General features: G+C 36.4%; 2 protein-coding genes across 3 annotated transcripts in view; one reads left to right on the forward strand and one right to left on the reverse strand.

Moving 5' to 3' along the window:
• LOC136239685 (uncharacterized) overlaps window positions 1-21248 on the reverse strand; it is a 47252-nt gene that overhangs the window by 5649 nt on the left and 20355 nt on the right. The window contains exons 2-5 of the mRNA XM_066030441.1: window positions 10518-10973; window positions 6369-6975; window positions 2782-4546; window positions 862-1434 (exon numbers count right to left, since the gene is read on the reverse strand). Of these exons, the coding sequence (XP_065886513.1) occupies window positions 862-1434; window positions 2782-4546; window positions 6369-6975; window positions 10518-10919 (3347 nt within the window). The 5' untranslated portion in view covers window positions 10920-10973. The remainder of the gene's footprint in view (window positions 1-861; window positions 1435-2781; window positions 4547-6368; window positions 6976-10517; window positions 10974-21248) is intronic.
• Window positions 15965-20107, forward strand: LOC136239701 (uncharacterized). 2 transcript variants are annotated; one of them, XM_066030442.1, is made up of 5 exons: window positions 15965-16283; window positions 16612-16683; window positions 16859-16908; window positions 17805-17865; window positions 18370-20107. In XM_066030442.1, the coding sequence occupies exon 5, from the start codon at window positions 19007-19009 to the stop codon at window positions 19997-19999; it is 993 nt and encodes a 330-aa protein (XP_065886514.1). In that variant the 5' UTR covers window positions 15965-16283; window positions 16612-16683; window positions 16859-16908; window positions 17805-17865; window positions 18370-19006; the 3' UTR covers window positions 20000-20107. The 2 variants fall into 2 exon arrangements, with proteins under 2 accessions (XP_065886514.1, XP_065886515.1); XM_066030443.1 differs by lacking the exons at window positions 15965-16283; window positions 16612-16683; window positions 16859-16908; window positions 17805-17865 and adding an exon at window positions 17889-18319.

The following is a 21248-nucleotide window of genomic DNA, read 5'->3' on the forward strand; positions in this document are numbered from 1 at the left end:
ACAAATCTCTTTCTAAGTCACCAGGTGGTGAATGGCCAGGTAGACAACTACAGAGCAATTCAGCTCTAGCTATTATCTGTCATGCAGTCATCCATTTGGACAATGCATGAAAATATAAGGAAGTAAAACATGTCAGATATTGTTCGTGTCATAAACGTACGTACCAGCCTTATATGGAACATCAGAAAATCACTCCCGGCTATTGTTCGTACATACCAGCCTTATATGGAGTGTCAGTAAATCATGTCAGTTATTGTTCGTGTTATGAATGCACGTACCAACTTTATATGGAAGCATTTGTAAGTTATCCGTGTTTTCTTGTAATTGTCTGTAAACGAGATATACATACCATTGACTCGCTAGTGTGGGGTTCGCTCAGGCTCATCCCAATTAAGTAAAGTATTTAAGACTATATTAGTAACCTATTATATGTAGCGGTCTTGTGTCATTCCATGGTCTGCACAATGGGTGACATGTGGTGGGTACGCATTCCAAACAATTACTTTAATGATAATTCATCAGTTTTGTAATCAACTAATCAAAACTTAGAAACTGCACCGAGCCAGCTAGACCTAACAGTATAAAGTTCTGTGTCACTTAATAAAATGAATCAAAGCATTTGAACTGTCAAACTACGACAAACTGCTTTCCCATGGATATTGCCCAGGAAAATGTGAACACTCAAGCTAAAGTGGTACATATACATAAAAAAGTCAGTATAAGGAGAGTTTCAAATTATTGTCTTGGACTATATTGTTTAAAGTTTATTCCAGAAATTTTGATGCTATATTATAATATGATAATCACATGTTTTGTAGCAGCATGAATTACTATGTACTGTAGCAACATGGGTAACTATACCATTCATCAGACTGAACAATCCTTTCCATCTGTTGCTTTGACAATTTCTGCATCAACAATGCTGGGACTATCCCACTGGAGTAAAAACTGTCAACAAAGACAGTGTGAGAACCATCGTGGTTTGAGCCAGGAAGAAGCTCCATCAGTTGAAGGTCTTGTAAAGATATGAATATTCCAACTGAAAATTGCTCAATCAAGCTGTGCAGATGGCAAATTACATAAGGTCTGAAATCATAGTCACCAACAGACTTGCATAAAAACACTGTTAAATCTCCTGAACGATCTTGGTCACCCTCATCTATAAATTCTGTTGTGCCATGAGAAATTACTACATGATTTTCAGGCAAATTCACATAACAAGAGCCTTGGAATTCATTTCTGATCTCAAATCCTTCAGGGAGAGCATTCTTGATAGGAGGTGGTTTAACCAGCTTGGCCTTACAGGTCTCACTACAATATGTGTATTTCTTACGGTATCGTTCCAATTCATAAAAAGACTGTGTAAAGCAGACATCACATTTGTTACAGCAAAACCAACAGAGAGGGACACATTTACTGATCAGCTGGACATTTCTGAAAAAAATCACCCATAAATAAAAAGAACTCAAAAAATATAGTATTATACAGTAAATATGTCAGATCTAATCACACATATGATAGCTTGAGATTACACAGTTACATAATATTATGCATGTGGCATTCTAGAACTAGTAAAACAGCTAAGAAAATTTCTCATAATTATTCAGCCTTATATATCTAATTAGGCCTGCACCGATTATGCCAGCATAATTTGGGGCATAATAGGAAGCCAAAAACATCAGCATAATGACAGCATATTAGGCAAACTTTTTGTGCATTGGTTATGTGAGAAGCTGAAACTCTGCCTATTTTACATGATGCAGAATGGGATAGTGTGCAAACATGGTAAAAATCAGATTTACATCTACGTTGTGAAGAGAAGATTAGTTGAAGATCGATATACTCTAATAGAACAGTCACCGCATAATGAAATATCCTAATAGAACGTTCACAGATGCATTGGGTACTCTAATAGAGCAGTCAAGACACAATTTTATATGAGCATATTTGGAGCATAATGGTGCACAACTGGGCATAATTGGAGCATAATAGGAGATATTTTGGAGTAATGCTCAAAAGTATAATAGGCAATTTCAAAAGCATAATAGGCTCAGGCCTATATCTAATGAGGTACAGTAACTAGCTGTCTACCTAGAGTTATGAGGTTATGAGTTCTACCAAGAGGGGTACATTTCTTGTTTATGAAGACAGTACATGTATTCTGCTACACATGTGCTGAGTATGATTGTAAAGTGAGCCTTCATATAGCCAATTAACAGAATTCATTCAACTGACTCTTTCACGTTCAACAATATGAATGCAATTACACTCTGTGTGTGCACCATATGAATGCAATTAATCATTTCAAACAGAAGACCATAAATGATTGGATATTCTCCCTACTACTAGAATTCTTTAATGTCTGCAATCCACTTTATTTTATTTTGTGCAAAATATTTTTATGATAATTTTTTGTGTGTAACTTCACACCTTACACCGAACAAAAATTATTTCACATGAGAGTACCTCAATCTTCTGCAGTACTGGTAGCTACTACTACAGTGGTATTTTTAGCCACATCTAGCCAATAACTATAGTACTAGCTAAATGCAGTAAGCTACATAGTTAATACTTGGAAACTTTCTATAGCTGTGCAAAACAAAAAATTGTGTAAGAAAATTTCGTAAATTTGGTAAACATAACCTTACACAACAAAAATACAGAATAGATGTATTTCTATTTTTCACATAAGTCAAAACCACATGCACGCACACACGTGCACACACAGAGATACATACATGCACACACACGCACACACACTACACACAACACACTCTATACCTCAATTGTGATGCAATAAGATCATGTACTGTTGCGCCAACCTCCTTTAATAAACCTGAGAAAAGTTTCTGGAATATACCAGATGATTTTAGATTAGCTAAGAGATGGTTTGCATAAACTTTGGGATGTTTATCTGGAAGGAGTTCATCTGGACTGAGATTATTGGAAGATATAAAATATCCTACATTCATGTGAAGGCCTGGCATGAATCTGTGTTGAACAACGTAGGGCCTATCTTTCACATAACCTCCTTCACCATTTCCAATACAGAGAAAGTGGGTAACTCCTTCTTGGTCAAATTCTTTAGAGTTGAGGGTTTGGTGGAGCAACAGTTTGTGCCCAACAGGTAAAACCAGTTGATTTGGTTTGTTCCTATTGATCAGTATATCAGGTGGCAGAAAATTGAACACCTTGGGGAATGCAGGATCAGATGACGGTTGGAAGCCATTTCTTTTAATGAATTCTTTGTCATTCCTCACAGCATCCTCCATACCAAACACCTTTTCTAAAACTCCTGGTTGGGAGTCATTAAGACTGGTAGCCTGTAGCCGTTCCTGTGTAACTTGAATGTCAGTTACCTCCAGTGTTTCAGCGGCCAAGGTGAGTGAGTTCCAGACAAATAAAGGTAGTTTCTGTAACCTTTCACTTTCGGCAGGTACAATGAATACTCCTGACTGTGGATCAATAATCCTTTCTTTTGGCAGAGTGGACTTTCCACCTGGAAAAACTGTGACTATGTTTATGATTCCTAAGTGGATAAGCAAGTGGTTAGCAATTCTGGGAATACGACAGTGATTTAACTTCTCGTCATCTTCAATCAAAGAAATAAAGCCAGGCATATTAAGCAACCTGTGCATTGTGGATGAAATGCTTAAACCAGTTTCTGGTAAAGAAAGTGGATTGACAAATATGGCAATTTCAGGATGATCCACAGCTGTGTCGTCAGGATATAGCAAACTTTTACGAAGGTTAGTAAAAACTTTGTATAAAACATTATCATTTAAAAATCCCACCATACCTTTTGCGTTAATAGCCAATGCTCTAAAAACCAAACCAGTTGAAAACTGGTATAACCACTGCGAGTATTTTATCTGAGCTTCCCTAGATGGATTATCAACATCGCTTTTCTCATATATTAAATGAAAGAATTCTTTGGCAAAATGACTTTCGTCTTTACTTAGAAGGTTCTCACATTTACTACACAACATCCACCAAGCAGCTTGTCGAGGTGTGTATTCTTTATAGTCACTAGACCCGTCTAAAGAGCAATAAACTTTCTTAGATGACGATGACTTAACTCCTTTTGCAAAGCCTGATAGAACAAAGTTTGGGATAACATGACTACTTTTTAGTTGGCTCTTAGAATGGCAAAGTAGACAACGTTTACAGGCACTCAGATTGTTGGTAACTCGTATATATTCAACCATTGCAAGATCGAAATACTTTCTCCCTTCATCATCGATCATATTCTCATCCATCAAAATTCCTAAAGTTATGATAGCTTTTTTCACATCAACCAAGGTATCTTTCTTTTTATGCAAAGGCATATCGGCCTCTTTGTAGGCACTTGAATACTTTCTTGCATTTCTGAACTTGCAATAGAGTGATTTGCCAATGTACAGCTGAATGGTGGAAATGTTTTCACTTTTGCAACTAGTTTTGTCCATTTCAATTTCCTTCAAAACTGACTCACAAAGGGAAACACATTCGTTGTATCTTCCTCCATGATAGGCAACTTGTAGATAGCCAATTGTACTGGAAATATCTGCAAAGTAAATAAAGCAATTCATTAATGTGGTCACGTACCTATTATATTATTATGTATGCAATTCAATTGCAGCCATGTAAGTACAAAATAGCCAAGCTGTGAAAAAGGGTGCGGTCTTTCAAAAATAGGCTAGTATGAAAAAGTTGTGATGTCAAAAGTGATGGCCAAGAAATGACTGCAATGATTAATTCTGTAACACTGTATCATTTCTTAGTCACCACGTCTTTTTGATACTAGCCTATTTTTGGAAGGCTGCACCCTTTTCTCACAGCTTAGCTGTTTTTGAATTAGATATCATTTCTTTTCGCATTTGTATATACTAACTTTTGTCTTTTTTATTTCTCTACATGTAAGCAGAAGAAGTAGATTTTAGACTTCAGACCTCAGGGGTCTATGTAATTTAGTAACCCAATGACCCTGTGTTGTGGCACCTGAACAAAGCGAAGGCGCTACTACAGGGCCTGAGGGTTACTAAATATGTAGATCCCTGCGGTCTGAAGTCTAACTTATTTAGATAATTTATGTAGCTGTTGTACCTTAACACTCTTGACAGCACAGAGAAATGTAGCATTAATTAGTAGAAACAAGCCATCACTCCACTTGTTACAGGTTTATAACTAAGTTACAGGTGGCGTTGCATTGCCAGCGCTACCAGTGCAGGTGTGTGTAATAAAAGTATAAGTAACTTAGACACCTCTAAAATCTACCACAAAGGGTCTAAATGACATTTGTACAATTATGAAATTAATTTTGGTATCAGTTGTATGTTGCATCTAAATGACTGCTATATTAAGTGATGTCGAAATGCACTTATTACAGTACATGCATGTATGGTTTACAGCCCAATTTAAACAGGATACACTTTGATTTGTAGTTTACTGACATGTGCAACAAGTTTGCATAAGCAGTTGGCATTACAACAAATCACAGTATCGCCACAATAATAATGACTCTCACATACATATGTTTACTATTTTAACTATTTGATTTGACAATTTACGTAGTAAATACTCTAATAGAACACACATTCTTTTTTCTGAACACTTCTAAAATACAATGTACATAGAATGTTCTAGAATTTCTATTGATAGATCTACAAAATTTTACCATTCTGGTGTAGTAAACTAGAAATTAAGTGAGATGAACATTTGACAGCAGTGACAGAGTGGTAAAGGGTTTAGGCATATAGGTCTGGAGGTCCTTGGTTTGAACCGAGGACAATCTTTTGCTGCTTTTAATTTAATATTTCTCAGTGGCTGGTCTATTAAAGTATCTCAATTCAAATGTTTGGTTTTTGCTTTATACATATCTCCTTAGCTACGGTAATGTTATAAAGAATTTAAATACAAGTACAACTTCCTAATGTGTGCAATTTACTAACAATAAAGGGAAATTTACTGACTGTTACTCAACAGTTAAAAAGTCTACATCTCTTTCCTTTGGTATGCCCCCTCACATATACATACACAAGAAAACAATTGAATATCCCTAGAAGATATCATCACTCAGCAAGTAAACTATGTAGGACAGTTTATTAGACTGTTATTTTGTAGCTACTGATATAGTTTGTTTATATCCATTGTATATATTTTATTGATGCCAAAACAGCTGGTTGACAATTACTGTCCTTTTTTAATTTGTTGGTAAATGGCACATACTGTATGTTACAGCTAGTATAAATGTGACCTAATTCTCTCGAACATGTTTAGTGCTTTTGATTATTTATTTCAAAACCACAAGTTGTTTATAAGAGTTGCACAGATACATACGTAAGATACATTTATTTAAGTGTGACATGAAAATTAAAAACTACTGTTACCTTTTAGCGGGTTCCAGCCTTCAATTCTAAGTAGTGCACACCTTGCAGCTGGGAAATTGTCTGATCTTAATCTTAGCTCTTCAAGCACTTCACGATTATTACACAGCAATTCTTTAGTGCTATCATGTGTGGCTAATGTCCAAAGTATTTCCAAAGTTTCCAGCTTGTCATCTTCACTGTCTGCTTTAAGTAACTTGGTGAAGGAAGATAGAACTTCATTTTCAATGAAAATCTTGGCAATTGTTTCATTTAAAGCCAATCCCCTGGCACCTTTTAGCAATTCCAATAAGCTCACTGCTATGTAGTTAAGCATAATAGGCTGAGGGGATTTACTAAAAGCAGCAGCAACAGCAGTAACAATTTTGGCCAAGAGAGGTGCAATTGCCTCCTTGGAAACACACACAACATCCTTATCAGCATCTGAATTCATCAAACCAAGAATAATTAGAGCTGGGATGCTAACTTGAACAAGAGAGGATTGTGAGTAAGACAACAAAATATCTTGTGCCTTGTACTTCCAGTATACATCTAGGATCCCTCTCGCTGATTCACAGAGTGCACAGTTTTCTAAAGTGCACAAGGCGGTCACAGTTAAATATTCTTCTGTCTACATGAATAAAGCAAATATTATTATAATACACTCACCGAATGACTACCATTTAAAGTTGTTGAGACTATACACTACAAATCTGCTAAATTGGTAATATTTGCTTCACTAAAATGACGATGACTGCAAGGGATGTGGTTAACCCATTTTGTTTAAGATTGTACCTGTCCAATTACACCAGCGTAACTTTGAGTATGACAGATAGGTTAACTTAAACAATAAGGCAGCATAATACTGTAGGAATGATTTTCCGCTAACTAGAATTAGCTCATTTTCCTGTATGAAACACCCTCAGGGTAGGGTCATCTTCGATATCAAATTTGAGTTAAATCGGTCCCACCATCTTTGAGATATGTGCCTTCATAGTTTGTCTTATTTTCTTCATCTTCCATCCATTTAAAAAAATTCCCTTAGCTAAGGAAATATAAAACCCAAAAACCTGCCTCGAATTTTCCTCACAATGACATGACAGTATTGGTTGGGTAAAATCAAGCCCAAAAGTGCCTTCAGATCAACCAGAAACATATTTGTCAAGTTGCTACAGAATTTTAAATTTTTATTTGATGGAATTTTCTACTGCCTGCCTGATGCGTTCAGTCAAGCATAGCAGAAAACTGGGTACAGCTACAGCCCTATACTTCTTTCACAAATGCATTTCAAATTCACTCAAGAAAAACCTTTGGCATATTGATAAACATATAATGCATGCGCTATTGTCTTACCTTTTATCCTTCTGTACCAGTAAAGGTTCTTCATCAATAGTAGGGCTTCCATCCACAGGCATAGCTACACATTATGCAATATAGCATAATGTGTACACCAGTGGACACATGTTGTAGATGATGCAGTGATTGGTGAGCTGTCCAATATCATCAGAGACAATAAGCGTTTGTTTTTAGCAAAGTTAATTGGCTTAACTACTTGCATTTCTGAACATATGCTGTGACCAACACTGTTCACTACAGGCACAGATCCAGACTAGACTTCTAAAAACAGTCCTCAAATCTATAAATGATTCCAATAAAGGGGAAGTTCCACTCTTAATGGTAGACTCCCCTGCAATGTTTCACTGTTAAATCTTACCACTTAGGCCTTTAGAAATGCAACTGAAACCTCTAATAGTTGCTGTAATAGCTTTAGAAGATAAAGACAACAATAGTTTAGAGGTGCCTATCATATAAAATTAGCAGTTTCAAGTGATATTTGAAGTATTACTGCTATAAACAAAGATAAAAGTGTTTCACTGTTTTGTCATTGTAATAATTGTTTAATTGAAGAAAAACTTTTCAACAGTTCAGTAAAAGGGGGTTCCATGGAATCTTTTGAGCTCCCCCAGATCCATCCCTGCACTAGATGCTTCCCTTGTTTGCTTCATCATTATCCAGACTGATAGCATGCTTTCATTCATTACTTTCTTTGTGTTTCTTCACATGATATGTCAAGCAAACCATATTATAGCTATAGCTACATAAGTGCTACTAATACCATACAAACAAAGTTATTGAGTGAACTAGTTTTAAGCTAGATAACTTGATGAACTTCTAAGTGAATTTAATACAGTTTAGCAATACTTTTTGGTGTGCTCTATAGTTTTAGCTAATTGGCAAAAAAATTGCTAACTACTTGCATATACTAGTATAAGTATAGTGATGTCATTAACTATAATTGTGTAATATTGTGACTGGTTTTGTGAAAAGCGATTTTTCCGTGAACACATCCAATTCGGTTCATAGCTAGCTTCAGACAGATTGAAGGAAACTAATGACTTCAAATCTAATCAATATATAGTTAGCACCAACATTACTAAATGGATGAAAAGTTTTAGGGCTACACAGCTCCTATATGGATTAGTGTTAAAAGATCTATTTTCGGAAATCCATTTAGATTATTATGCAGTGTTTAGTGGTCAAGAACTTGCAGAAAAAGTTCACAAACAAGTACAAGAAAAGATTAGGAATTTTAAACTAGAGTAGGGACAATGTAGTACCATGATAAAAAGTACTGAAACAAGCTGGATTGAGCAGTATGTAATGTCCAGTTGCTGTAAAATGTAAAACAATAAGAAGCGAATATTTCTACTGTGCGTGGAAATTTGTTTCTTGTTGTTTTACAGCATTTGGACATTACATACTACTCCAATCCAGCTTGTTTCAATACTATTTATCATCATACTAAATTGTACCTACTCTAGTTTAAAATTCCTAATTTTTTCTTATACTAATTGTTAAAAAAAAAACTGGAATTTTCCACTAGAGTAGGGACCATAGCACATCGATAAAAAGTACTGAAACAAGATGATATTAAATTAATGAGAAGCATTATATCCCTACTGTGCATTTCCATTATGATATCTTGAGCACAGTAGGGATATAACAATTCTTATTGTTTTACTGTGATTTAATATCGTGCACTACTCCAGCTTGTTTTGGTACTTTTATCGATGTGTTACAGGGTTTTTGCTAAGTATTTCGACTCTAAGCCAAACTGGCCCAACCCAGACATATACTGCTCCACCAGTAGTATACCACTGGGCCAATCAGCTCATGTTTGATGTACAAAGCTGAACTAGTGCTGAGAAAATTGGAGCAGAAGCCATGAGTTTTGTGGGTCATTTTGTGGTCACAATGGGCCAATGGAGCGCCATATTGCCTTATCAAATACCCTGATGTGCTATGGTCCATACTCTACAAGTATACCGCATCAAAAGAAAGAAATGGCGCTGCACACCCCAGCTATCAAATATCTTCTGAAAAGTGAAGCATCCATTGTGCTTTGTTGTCAGCTATGTTCAACCTGTTACACAGCATTACGAATCAAGAACTGTTCAAAAGCATTTCTGCAATCAAAGTAGCTACTATGAAAAATATCGACGATTTCCATTACAAAGGGAAGCCATCACGTACTACAGCCAAATCGATACTTTTCACTGTCAGCTAAGATGAATGGGACACAAAGGAGGACACTGGTAAATCCATGAAGAATGCATTGTATGTACTGCAGTATGCCAAAAGGCAGCTCTCGGGTGGAAGCGACAACGAACAGTGAAAAGATCAAGCCTTTATTGAGTTACGCTTGTCTGAAGGCATCAGGCAGTTACTAGTAGAAAATTCTGTTTTAGAAATTTTTAAAAAAATCATAGCAACTTATTGAAATTGTTTCAGGTTGATTGTTTTAGCTTAGTTTTACCCAACCGAAACTGCTTCTTTGTCGTCAGGGAAAAGCGAGGCTGGTTTTTTGGGTTTTTTTTCATGGGCCACACCCACACCTTTGTGGTCCCTACTATACAGTACTGTATGATATTGATTTGAGCCATATTTCTCTGAGTAACAAAGTGACTAATACTTTAAATGTATAACGTTATCTTAATGCAAGAACTACACAATTACAGTACTCTATTCCAGGGTTTTGCTTTGCTCATCACATATACACTTTTCCACAATAACTTACTACTCTGCTAAAATTAAACACCACATTGAACAGCAAAGGTTATTTGAGAATTTATACCATACAGCCAATATCGAACGATACACAATACAACTTACACTGTGAACAAACTGTAATTTTCCAGATTTAGCAAGCTGATTCATCAACTTTGTAATGTATCCAGCTAAGAGCAGATCACTGCAAAACAACTCAAACATTGAAGACAGTGAAATACATGCAGAGCAGAGGGTTGCAATGCATGGCCAATTCTGTGCAGTATACTCTTTCTGTAATGTCTTCATTACACTTGTAAACACTGCTGCAGTACTAATTGATGACAAGTGCTGGCCAAACTGTTGTTTCTCTGTGTCGTCATTTAACTGACTAGCCAAGGCAACAATGCTTTTTATAGCATCCTTCACTTGTGATAAAATATCTTTCTTAAATCCATTTAAATCCGCTGATGCTTGTTTTAAAAATTCAGTAGCAAGGGTTGCCTTTTGCAGTACACTTTCATCCATACTCTAAGTTCCAATACAGTTATGTGTAAGTCAAGATTACAGGGAGAACAGTAGCTACATATAACCAGTTCAAAATCATTATACATGCACAGCAGATATTGAGCAAACAATTACAACATTCCCATACACTCTAGTAGCTATAGATAGAAGATAAACTACATTGTTTACAACATATAGTAATATTTTACTATCAAATAAGGTTAACCTCTTCTCATTATCAGAAGCTGAAGCACAAAAATTTGGTGCTCAAAAACCTTGAAACAAATTGTATACACACAAATCAAATTTAAAATCATTATAATATTTTTTATCACTGGGCACTGGAAGGTTAAAAGGCATAGCCTGAAAGAGGTGGTATAAGAGAAATCATTGAGTTAAGTAACCAAAGCCGGACAAATACCTATGAGTATAAATTACAACCCCAGCGTGACTTAATCTGCTGGTCACCAGACCAGTATCACACTCAGTGGTCAAGCCAGGGAGGCCACCAAAGTAGGGAAATGCTAAACCCACACAGTTCAGTTAGAATTCCCCTGCATGCCACAATAAATTATAATTATATCAATTTTACCACTCTAATAACCATGGATGCATGAATTGTTGATCAAATAACTTATCTGTCTGTGCTCGTTTTCAAAATTACCCTGGCCTTTAGCTACCTGTTAAACACTGAGGACCCAGCAAAGATTAGTTTTTCATGAGAAAATTGAAGTGGATCATCGGCAGACAGGCATGGTCATTACCATTATCCCTGTACATGCTACAGTAGTCAGGTTCACCTGACCAAGAGCCCTTGTTTCTTGCTAACACATGCAACTTTTGTATGTTGCCCAAACATTTATGTAATAGAACTGTGAAGCACTTTAAACACCAGAAGTGTTTGTTTAAAAAGCATTTTGATACTAGCAAGAATAAGCATAAATCTTCATTACATTTAGTATGAATGATTCAAGCACACAAACATGTTTATATCTTGTACTAGTTCACCTTTTTGATATTAGTGTTTTTGACGATAGGGTTCAGGTGAATATGAACTAACTATAGGCTATGTTAGTGTCCTCTGCTGGGCTGCATGCACATTGGAACCATATTCTCCATTCAGTTGCTGAGGAGTGGCTCAGTTTTTCAGTTGGTGTCTCTTGCTAAGGCCACAATTTGGTTATTTCATCAGTGTTTGCATAATTATATTTCCACTGCCATACCCAGATTTAATCATTACAAGGGGGTGGCACTCCTATATATCCTGTACTCTGATCTTCGTCCTTGGTCAAAGTGGTCAAAGTGGTCAAAGTCGAAAAATAAGCCTTGACCTTTGACTTACGCTAAAATCTGCATTTGACTCTTGGCCAAATTCTTGCATATTTTCGTAAAATTACGTTTATGTTGCAACTCTAAAAAAAGTATCGATTGTAATATAGACTTTACAAACGAAGCTCGTCTTTTGACCTACTGCAAATTTCTTGCTTTACTTTCGTTTTGACCGAGGACAAAGATCAGAGTACAGAATATATTGGAGTGCCACCCCCTTGCATTAGGTATTTGTCTGTATTAGTGGCATTTATCATGCTTTACAACACCAGTGAGGACGGAGAACTGTATCATGATTTTCATAGTGCTATATACAAACTTAGGTTCTTGGATCATGGCAACACCTCGTACAGGCTCTGCCTCCAGTGCTGAAATGGTAAAACTATAAAACAAAATCGGGCAAAATAATGTGGTGGTGGTGTTTACAGTTAAGGTCAGCTGGCAACCCATTAGCGAGTTCAATAGTGCTAGTTGCCCAGACTGAGCGATATGTGCAGCCTAGGAACGCTCCATAGTACTGCCTGGGTAGTTAGTTTTTTGACGGCTGAGTGGTTTAATCCCCCTTGTTTAAACCGGAAATGATTCTAGCGTACGTGAAACGTGATAGCTACGCCACGGTACATGACACATTGAATTGTGTGCAGTCAGTGTGCAGCGATTAATGCGTGAAATATTAACTTACAGTGATCCCAGATACACTTCAGACCAGACGCCGACTCCCCATAAACCAACAATCACACCAGTCAAGAACCCAAGATCATGTGATCATGTGTGAGTAATGGCCATATTATTCATTAGTTTATAGGAACATTAATATTTACTGTGTAGCTGGCCGGGCTACACAAATGATGGAGCCATTGATTGATCAAAATTGATTTTTATTAATTAGTTCAACTCTTGCATTTGGCTAAAAGCCTGTCTTCATGTCCAGTGATGTAAAAGCAGTGCAGCGTAGTGCAGTGATGCCATTGGGATCCATACCAAAATGGCCCAGCTCTGACAGATTAGCCAAGCTGTGACAGACTTTAAAGCTAAATCAAAACCAGCAACTAACTTAAAGAAATTGCTGCGATGATTAAGATTGTTTGTGTTCATTAACAATTTCACTTTTGGTTTATAATTCTGAATGATGCTGTAACAGTTGCAGTGCCACTGTACCCTTCTCACAGCTTGACTGTTAACAACTAGCTGTCCCAATCTGCTAGCACTGCGATTCATAGAACACTGCATATATGCAATACATATATATGCAAATACTGTACAAACAAAAAGCAGGTAAACCCAAGTTTGTACTGCGTCTGTTACTAACCACATCCATACACATACATAATAATGATATAGCATGCTGTTCTAATTATACCAGTGCTGTTGGATAATGCCAATAGTAAAGGAAAACATTTGTGGAGCAAATAAGATGGCAGCAGGAAAACTTTAAGTCAATTTTTTTTTAATGTCAAACAAACAACGACTACAAATCACACTTGCAATGTAATGCGATGGATGTTCTAAATGGTTTTGTGTCTTTGACACACATATCCAGTTGCAATTGCATAAATAACTTTGTTTCATACAAATGTGAATTTATCTTCATCCCATGCTCTATTATGTTATGGTTCACAGCTGACCAAATTTCAAACCAATGGCGTTTTTTCTCTTAAGTTATGAATCATTGGAAGGTGGTAAAATTTGGTCTGTGTGGAAGACCTTTCTTGTAAATTTGGTCACAAATTGACTGGGCATGGTGTACAGAGCATTTTTATGTATCATTGAAAGTTCTCTCTTGCATGCTAAATTACAAGATCATCCACAAAAATTCTCATGCAAGAGGAGAAGCATGCAACTGTAGGAGAATAACATACCTAAAATAATTTGTGCCCATTTCAGTCAAAATAGCAGCAGAAGTGATTGAAATTATTTGTCACAATACAAACAGACATAACTTTGAAGGGCATGTTATGATCTAGCTGCTTACTGTGCATGAATATTGATGAAGAGGTAGACACAGTCATATAATATAAGTGCGTGGTCTTCTTTCTCTATATAACTAGAGGCTCTCTATACTGTAATTCAGTGAAACCTCTCTATTTTGGACACCTTAGGACTCCCTTTATTGGAAAATTGTCCTGATCTCAGAGGCCTAATAGCATGTGCATTTAATACAAATGGACCATGGACAAATACCCTGTGTCCCCATGCTGTCCCCCATCTATACTGTGTTTAGGAAACGTGTTGACACATGACATTTCCAAGACAGGAAATTTGCATTTTGACACCACCTATCCTGAATGCAGGAAATGTCAAGAAATTTATGAAAATTTGATCTTTCCTGTGTTTCAGAAATGACAGTAAATTCCATCTATCCTGCATTAGGAAATGTCAAGAAATGCATCAATACTGCTATTAGGAAATGTCATGGAAATTGTGCCCTATACTACTTCAGGAAATGTCAAGGAAATGTGCAAATTTCATGAACACCAGAAATATGGAATTTCTGTACATTTACTGGGGATTTCCGAATACCTGAAATGCAGCTTTTCTTCCTGTATCCACCACATAAGTAGCATTTATGATGATATGGATAGCAGTCTCCTGGATGTTTTTGCTGATATGATAGGTGAGACCTCCAAAAAGAAACCAACATCTCCAAGGTCATTTGCCAAGGACGTTGTAAAATGCCTTGCCATAGTAACACCTACCTCAGGTAGAGTAGATGCTGCCAAATCCTTAAGTTCTAGTACTAATATCCACTTTCACTCTCCCCATAATGGTTTATACCCTGGCTCTTGTTCCCATGGTTTACCCCACCCCCTGCACTTATGGTAAAGGTTAGGCTTCACTTTTCTGATACCAGTAAAAATGATATGCGAAATTTGCATTTAGCTGTGGGGTCATGGTACAGGGGTGTACGTAACTATTTTCATACATACAAGTGCATTATTTGACATGTTCTTAGTACTTCAAGGAAAGATTTTTTTTTTACTGAATGTAGATTTCCAGTTGATCAATCAAAGGGGATCCTGTGCTAAATGCACTCCACATACATATTCTGGCTTCTACTGAACTTCTAACTACCCCACTCAATTCACGATAGAACCAGGGCTGCTTAGGATTATCACAGCACTTTGTGCTGTTGAAGCAATCAGATCCATCCCACAATGGGTCACTGAGATAATAAGTATTTCGATTAAATGCACTGACGGTTCCTGATTCACAGTAATAATTAGTTCCCACAAATGGAGGAGGTGCCGAGCCACCACCATAAGCACATGGACAATTGTATGAATATTTAGTATTATCATATAATCCAACAGCATAAGTCCAAATATGGTTGCGTGGGTTGCCATATGTTATAAGTAAACCATCAGCATAGTTGCTGTTCACATTTTTGGAGTACAGAGCGTGTGGAAAAAAGGCATCAGTTTCTCCCTTCTGATATCCTCTTGCTCTACCACACACCCTGTGATAACTTGTTCCATTGGTAGAAAAGAAAGTAGAGGAACAACCAGGGCTGTCACTAGTTGTATGACAGAAACTAACACCAGAGTGAGTGTCCTTACGCCATCCACTGGGACAATTGTCTCCTGTACTGATATCAATATTAGAGATTCTTCTCCATCCTCCACCCACACCAGCACATGTGGGGATAAAGTCACCAGTAGCAATTGTAGGGGAACTTTTCAGGAGAGGCTTGGCCACAGTAGTTGTTGGAGAAACTGCTGGGAATGAAGTATCATCAGTAGTTGTAGGTGTTATTGTATAAGTGATATCTTTCATGTTGCAGTACATCCATTTGTCATTAATACGGTAATATCCTGACTTGTCACCAGTTTCAGGATTATTATTGTAGATGTCCTCACAAGATGATCCAGTATAAGTCATTCCACAATATTCTCTACTCAGGATCCAGTAATATCCTGATTTAGTGTGGCTCTCTGGATTCTTGTTGTATATTCCCTCACAGGACTCTCCAGGAAGGAATGGAGACTTGAACTGAAAATCTGTACATTGGTCATCATCAGCCATCACCAGTTTCTTTGCAATGATCACTGTTATGAGGTACCAACATAATTGCAACATGTTGCTGAATATATTCCTAGTTAGTCAGACACTGACAGATTAGTACAACCAAGAGTTGGTACAACTGTTTATGATATACGTATAATATTATATCACCAACAAGTTTCACACTTATAATGCTGCTGAACTATGGTAGTATAGCCTTTTATGCTTGGAAACATTGCAAAAATAGAATTTTTGGTGGCCTGACCAAGACTAGACATATATATATATACCCTGTTACTTACGTCAACTTGATAATTTTACTGACATGTATTGGGTTTCCTATTACAATCTAATTACATCATTAAAAAATTTATCTGTGTAGGAAATAAAATTGAAATTAAAACTTCATCAGAAAATTTTCTATACTAGCTGTTACAATGAAGAACTGAAACAGGTTAGTTGGCTAATTTAAACAAACTGTGTTTTTAGCAATTACAGTGTACATACATTACTTGCAACAATTATATATAAATACTGTACATAGACATGCATATATGTACAATTATATTATTGAACAATGAAATTCAAACTATTTGTACACTCAACTAAGTACATGTTATTTTTATCAGCAGGTAACCTACAGCTAAAAGATGATTTATGATTTGGTGATCAATATCATGTAAGTTTCATTATAATGTAAACCAACAGTTGGTAATGATCATATCATTTTATCAACATGCTGGATGCAATTGGTTACACTTTGTCTCTCTAATTACAGGTTAGCTTGTTATGATTGACAGCAAAACCGTTTTACTTTATGTTTTTCATGAACTGTTCAACTATAATACATTTCCATTTAAGCTTTGTGGTTTTAAGTTAGAAATGCCTCAGTGCTATAAAGACAGAAAAAAGTTCAGTAAATCTGTTAATTGTTTTAGGTATAAATATGTTATTTTAATAGGAGTGGATAGGATGGGTGGATAAAAATCTCAATCAGCTCACAGAGTAGTTGGTAGAGGTGTGATAATGAAAGGCTAGTTGGTAGCAGTACTCAACAGGTCAAAGTTTACAATCTGCATGAGATTAATCTATTATAGTGCAGAATTGGCTCAGTGCAACTTATACATGTCAGTATATACACAAAACATTTTTAATGCAATGTATACATGTTCTCTTCCACAGCAGAATATAATATAAAATAGCTTAGTATGGTACTGTATGTCTTTGGGTTTATATTATAATACTGTAGGTATGCTGTCAAAGAAATTGTGCTTATACCAAAATTATCATATATTTATTACTATAAGCACTCTTCAATTACAATCACTAATCTTATGGATCAATCCCTGTTATAAACAGCTATAATATTATTTTATGTGAGGTTTTTCAAGTGCATATCATGTTAATTAGCAGTAGGTGACCTTAGCTTTGTGGGCCATTAATGATGTACACATAGAAATAGAATTTATCTACAAATCAGCAACAGTTAAATATTATTATATACAATCTCAGGAGTGATTAGTAGAGGTGTGATGATGATTGCTGATTCAAAAACAACATGCTATGTTACTGTAGGTTTATAACCTCAATTTAAAGTTTAAAGACACCTTCTATCCCACTGAAGCCCTACATCAAAGTAAGGGAATATATGGTAGTTAAACCCTGGGTATTGTAGTTAAACCCCAGTGCATATATGGAAGACAACATATATGTGACCCAGTCTGGGAAAACTGGTCTTATCGCCTATTTAAAAGTATTGAGAAATGCTGGTTTTAAGTATTTGTTGTGTTGTAGCTCACCAATGGTTGAAGCTACGTGTACCAAATTTTCACATGTTGTAAACCAATTCCTTACGTTCCAGAGCATCTACTGTACAAGTAGCCAACAACTAAGGTTCCCACCATTTTAGATAGTTTTTAAACCGTGGTTGACTGTATCAGGCAAGCTCCAAAAGGGGAGGGTGGGGGCCCAGAAGGAGGGCAAGAGGCTGTTCAAAAAATTAAAAAGGAAAACATAGGGATGCATTAGGCCAAGGTGTGGGCCATTCAGGTCTCAAAACCGGCTAAAATGAAAGGAAGTTCACGGCAGAGGTATTTATTCAACACCACAGAGTTGTATAGCCACATACAATCATCCCTAGGCTGACCAGAGGCCCCACACTGCAAGTACAGATCGCCACTGGGCTTGGGAAAAGCAGCCAGCAAAACCAGACCACTCAAGTCTAGCTGATTTTGGTTGTGTCAAGTTCTTTAGAATAAAATGATTTGCACACAGATGTTCACATTCAGTTGGCAATGAAGGTTTATTAAAACCATACATATCACTTGTTTATCATTAATGATGAATTCAATTATGTTAATTGTATGTATAGGGTTTTTCCAGACATTCTGTATGGATTCTGGTTCATTGAAATATGCAATGTTGGCATAACTCAAATTCTTATGTCATCACTATACTGCACCACAAAAACAGTATGCCTACAGTAACAGCTTTATTTGATAGTAGGCATGATGATTTCAACAGTTAAGTTTGCATGTACAATAGCCATCAGTATTGTAGTGTGTGTTACAATGGTGGGGACTACAGCAGTACGGAAGAACTGTTCTCTGGTAGGCAGCGATGATATTATTGGGAACAATAGCACTGAGCTGGTGTCCTTGAATGTATCTTAGTATTGCTTTGTAAATGAATGTGCTGTTCAGATCCATGGGTCAAATGTGTTATTGAGCGTATCTGAAGTATATGAGGACCATGTACTAGCAGCAGGTGATAGTTCTATGTTGTACTTGGTATCTTCAAATGGCACTGATTGCTTACTTGAAGAAAATGATGAAAATCGTCAAGTTAATTCATTTCTTATTATAGCTGTATTGTACCTGTTCATTGTTGTGCTGAGTGCCATCAATATTATTCTTTATCTGTTAATTAAAGAGTTATGGAATGTTATGGGAATATTAATTGTTTGGTTTTGTATTGCAACAGCTGTGACCAGCCTGTTGGTGACATTAAGAGCAATATACACTTATCTCCATCAAGTTAATGAGAACACTGGCATCTGTGCTGCCTTCAACTATCTTATTCTCATCTTCGTTTACATACATGAACTAGCACGTGTCATGATTTTGTTTCATTTTGTTTACCTGATGTACAGAAGTCACAAAGTTAAGGGAGAATTGTTTGCAGCAAATGAAAAGTGGTTGCTTTACAAGTATCAAATTACTATTATCGTGCTTACATTTTTTGGCTGTATAACTTTAATTCCGTATGATGCAGCAGCTAGCAAAAATGGATTTGACACTGACGATGGATACTGTACAGGTGTTCCTGTTATTAAAGGATACTATGCCATTGTACTAACTAGTCAGCTGGTCTTACTATTAGTTACTCAAGATGTCATTTTTGCTGTTGGGATTGTGCTTTACTTCAAGGTGATGAGAAGCTGCTGTGGGAAAATAACTAAAGACTTTCGTGTTTCCATTGCACTAATAGCTACAACAGGAATTACAGTTGCCATTTACAACATATTATTTGTGGCTGGAGTTTCTTCAAACGTAATTCTTGCTGCCATGAATACCAGTACCATCATTGAGCAAGTTGTGTTCTTGGTGATGTTTTCAACTACAAAGAAAATAACAGATTATTGCAAGAGAAATACCGGACTGGTACCATCAAGAGTACTACTAACAAGTACTCATTTTAATTGTAATATTATTTTACCGATTCATGTGTGTACTGTAAAATGTACCTGTATGGCAGTTATGTACATGTAGCTACACATGCCATTGAGCATGTACATAATGATATAATGTGAGTAAACATTGATGCATCTTATCTTAACATTGTCTTTACAATAATAATGATTGGCCAGTTTCTGTTAATGCAGTCACAATTATACCATCACTAGCCAATAGTTGTCCATGTGCTATGTATTAGTGTGCAGCCTGTCAGCATGTAACAGAGAGAAAACACGTCAACTATAATTTGTCAAATACATTCCAGCATGCTTGTTATAATTATTACCCTTTAAATATCAACACACAATCTTGAAGCCACACTTTTACACATCAGTCAGCCACATTATGCATATGGTTCATCTGAAAACTATATATATAGACATTCTTTAAAATCTAGTTAACAGTAATTGTCAATACCTGTAATTGTCAACTCTTACTGGTTTGCCTGCCAACATACTGCATTTTGCATGTACTAGTCAGTATTGTTCAAACTGTATTACTACTAAACCAATTGCAAGATTCACACAAAGCGCTTCACCAACACATAGGTGACCAGATTTGTGAAAAGGGGTCTTCCATACCCATTCAATTCTATGAACTTGGGAAGACCATAACTTAGTGATAAAGAAACACAGTAACCTGAAATCTTCTTCATCCACTATGCATGTTGATGCCCATAACTGACTAAATTTTAATTCAATATCCTTGTCCAATCTGCAGTTATGAGTCATTAAAGTTGGTACAGTACCACCCAGAGGTAACATTACAATACCTCGCGAGTGCTCAACAACTCGACACAACGCACGACTGGAATACATCACGTGTAAAGGCACGCGGTTACTGGAGCAGTCACCAGAGGGAGCTTGCATGTTGTCACTACAAGTGGTGAGTTAGTTAGCACACACATGCCAAAGAAATCGTGAGTCGAAAATTGGCTACACGAGTATCAACTGCTTGTGAGTGTAACATTACCTCTGGGCAGTACTGTAGATTGAATGAATGTGGAAGACCCCTTTTTGCAAATCTGGTCACACAGTGTAAACCATACAATGCAAGGCGAGTTTAACAAGGAAATGTTTTGTCTTGCCGTTCAGTATAATTTACTTCTTAATTTAGGTATTCCACACTATAACACAAATACTAAAGCATTTAGTCAAAACTTCCAAGTCAAATTAGCTACTCGATCATCAGCTGCAGATTCATCAAAATTTCCCTCATAAAGTATTTGCACTTTTCTATGATTTCTGTAACTTTAGAGTTGCTAATTGATAATTAGAACTTATAG

This window comes from Dysidea avara, chromosome 1, assembly GCF_963678975.1.
Source record: "Dysidea avara chromosome 1, odDysAvar1.4, whole genome shotgun sequence".
In the NCBI taxonomy this organism is placed as follows: domain Eukaryota; kingdom Metazoa; phylum Porifera; class Demospongiae; order Dictyoceratida; family Dysideidae; genus Dysidea; species Dysidea avara.

Excerpts from the sequence above, each read along its gene's own strand:
- LOC136239701 (XM_066030442.1), top strand. The coding sequence starts at position 19,007 with ATGTTGTACTTGGTATCTTCAAATGGCACTGATTGCTTACTTGAAGAA.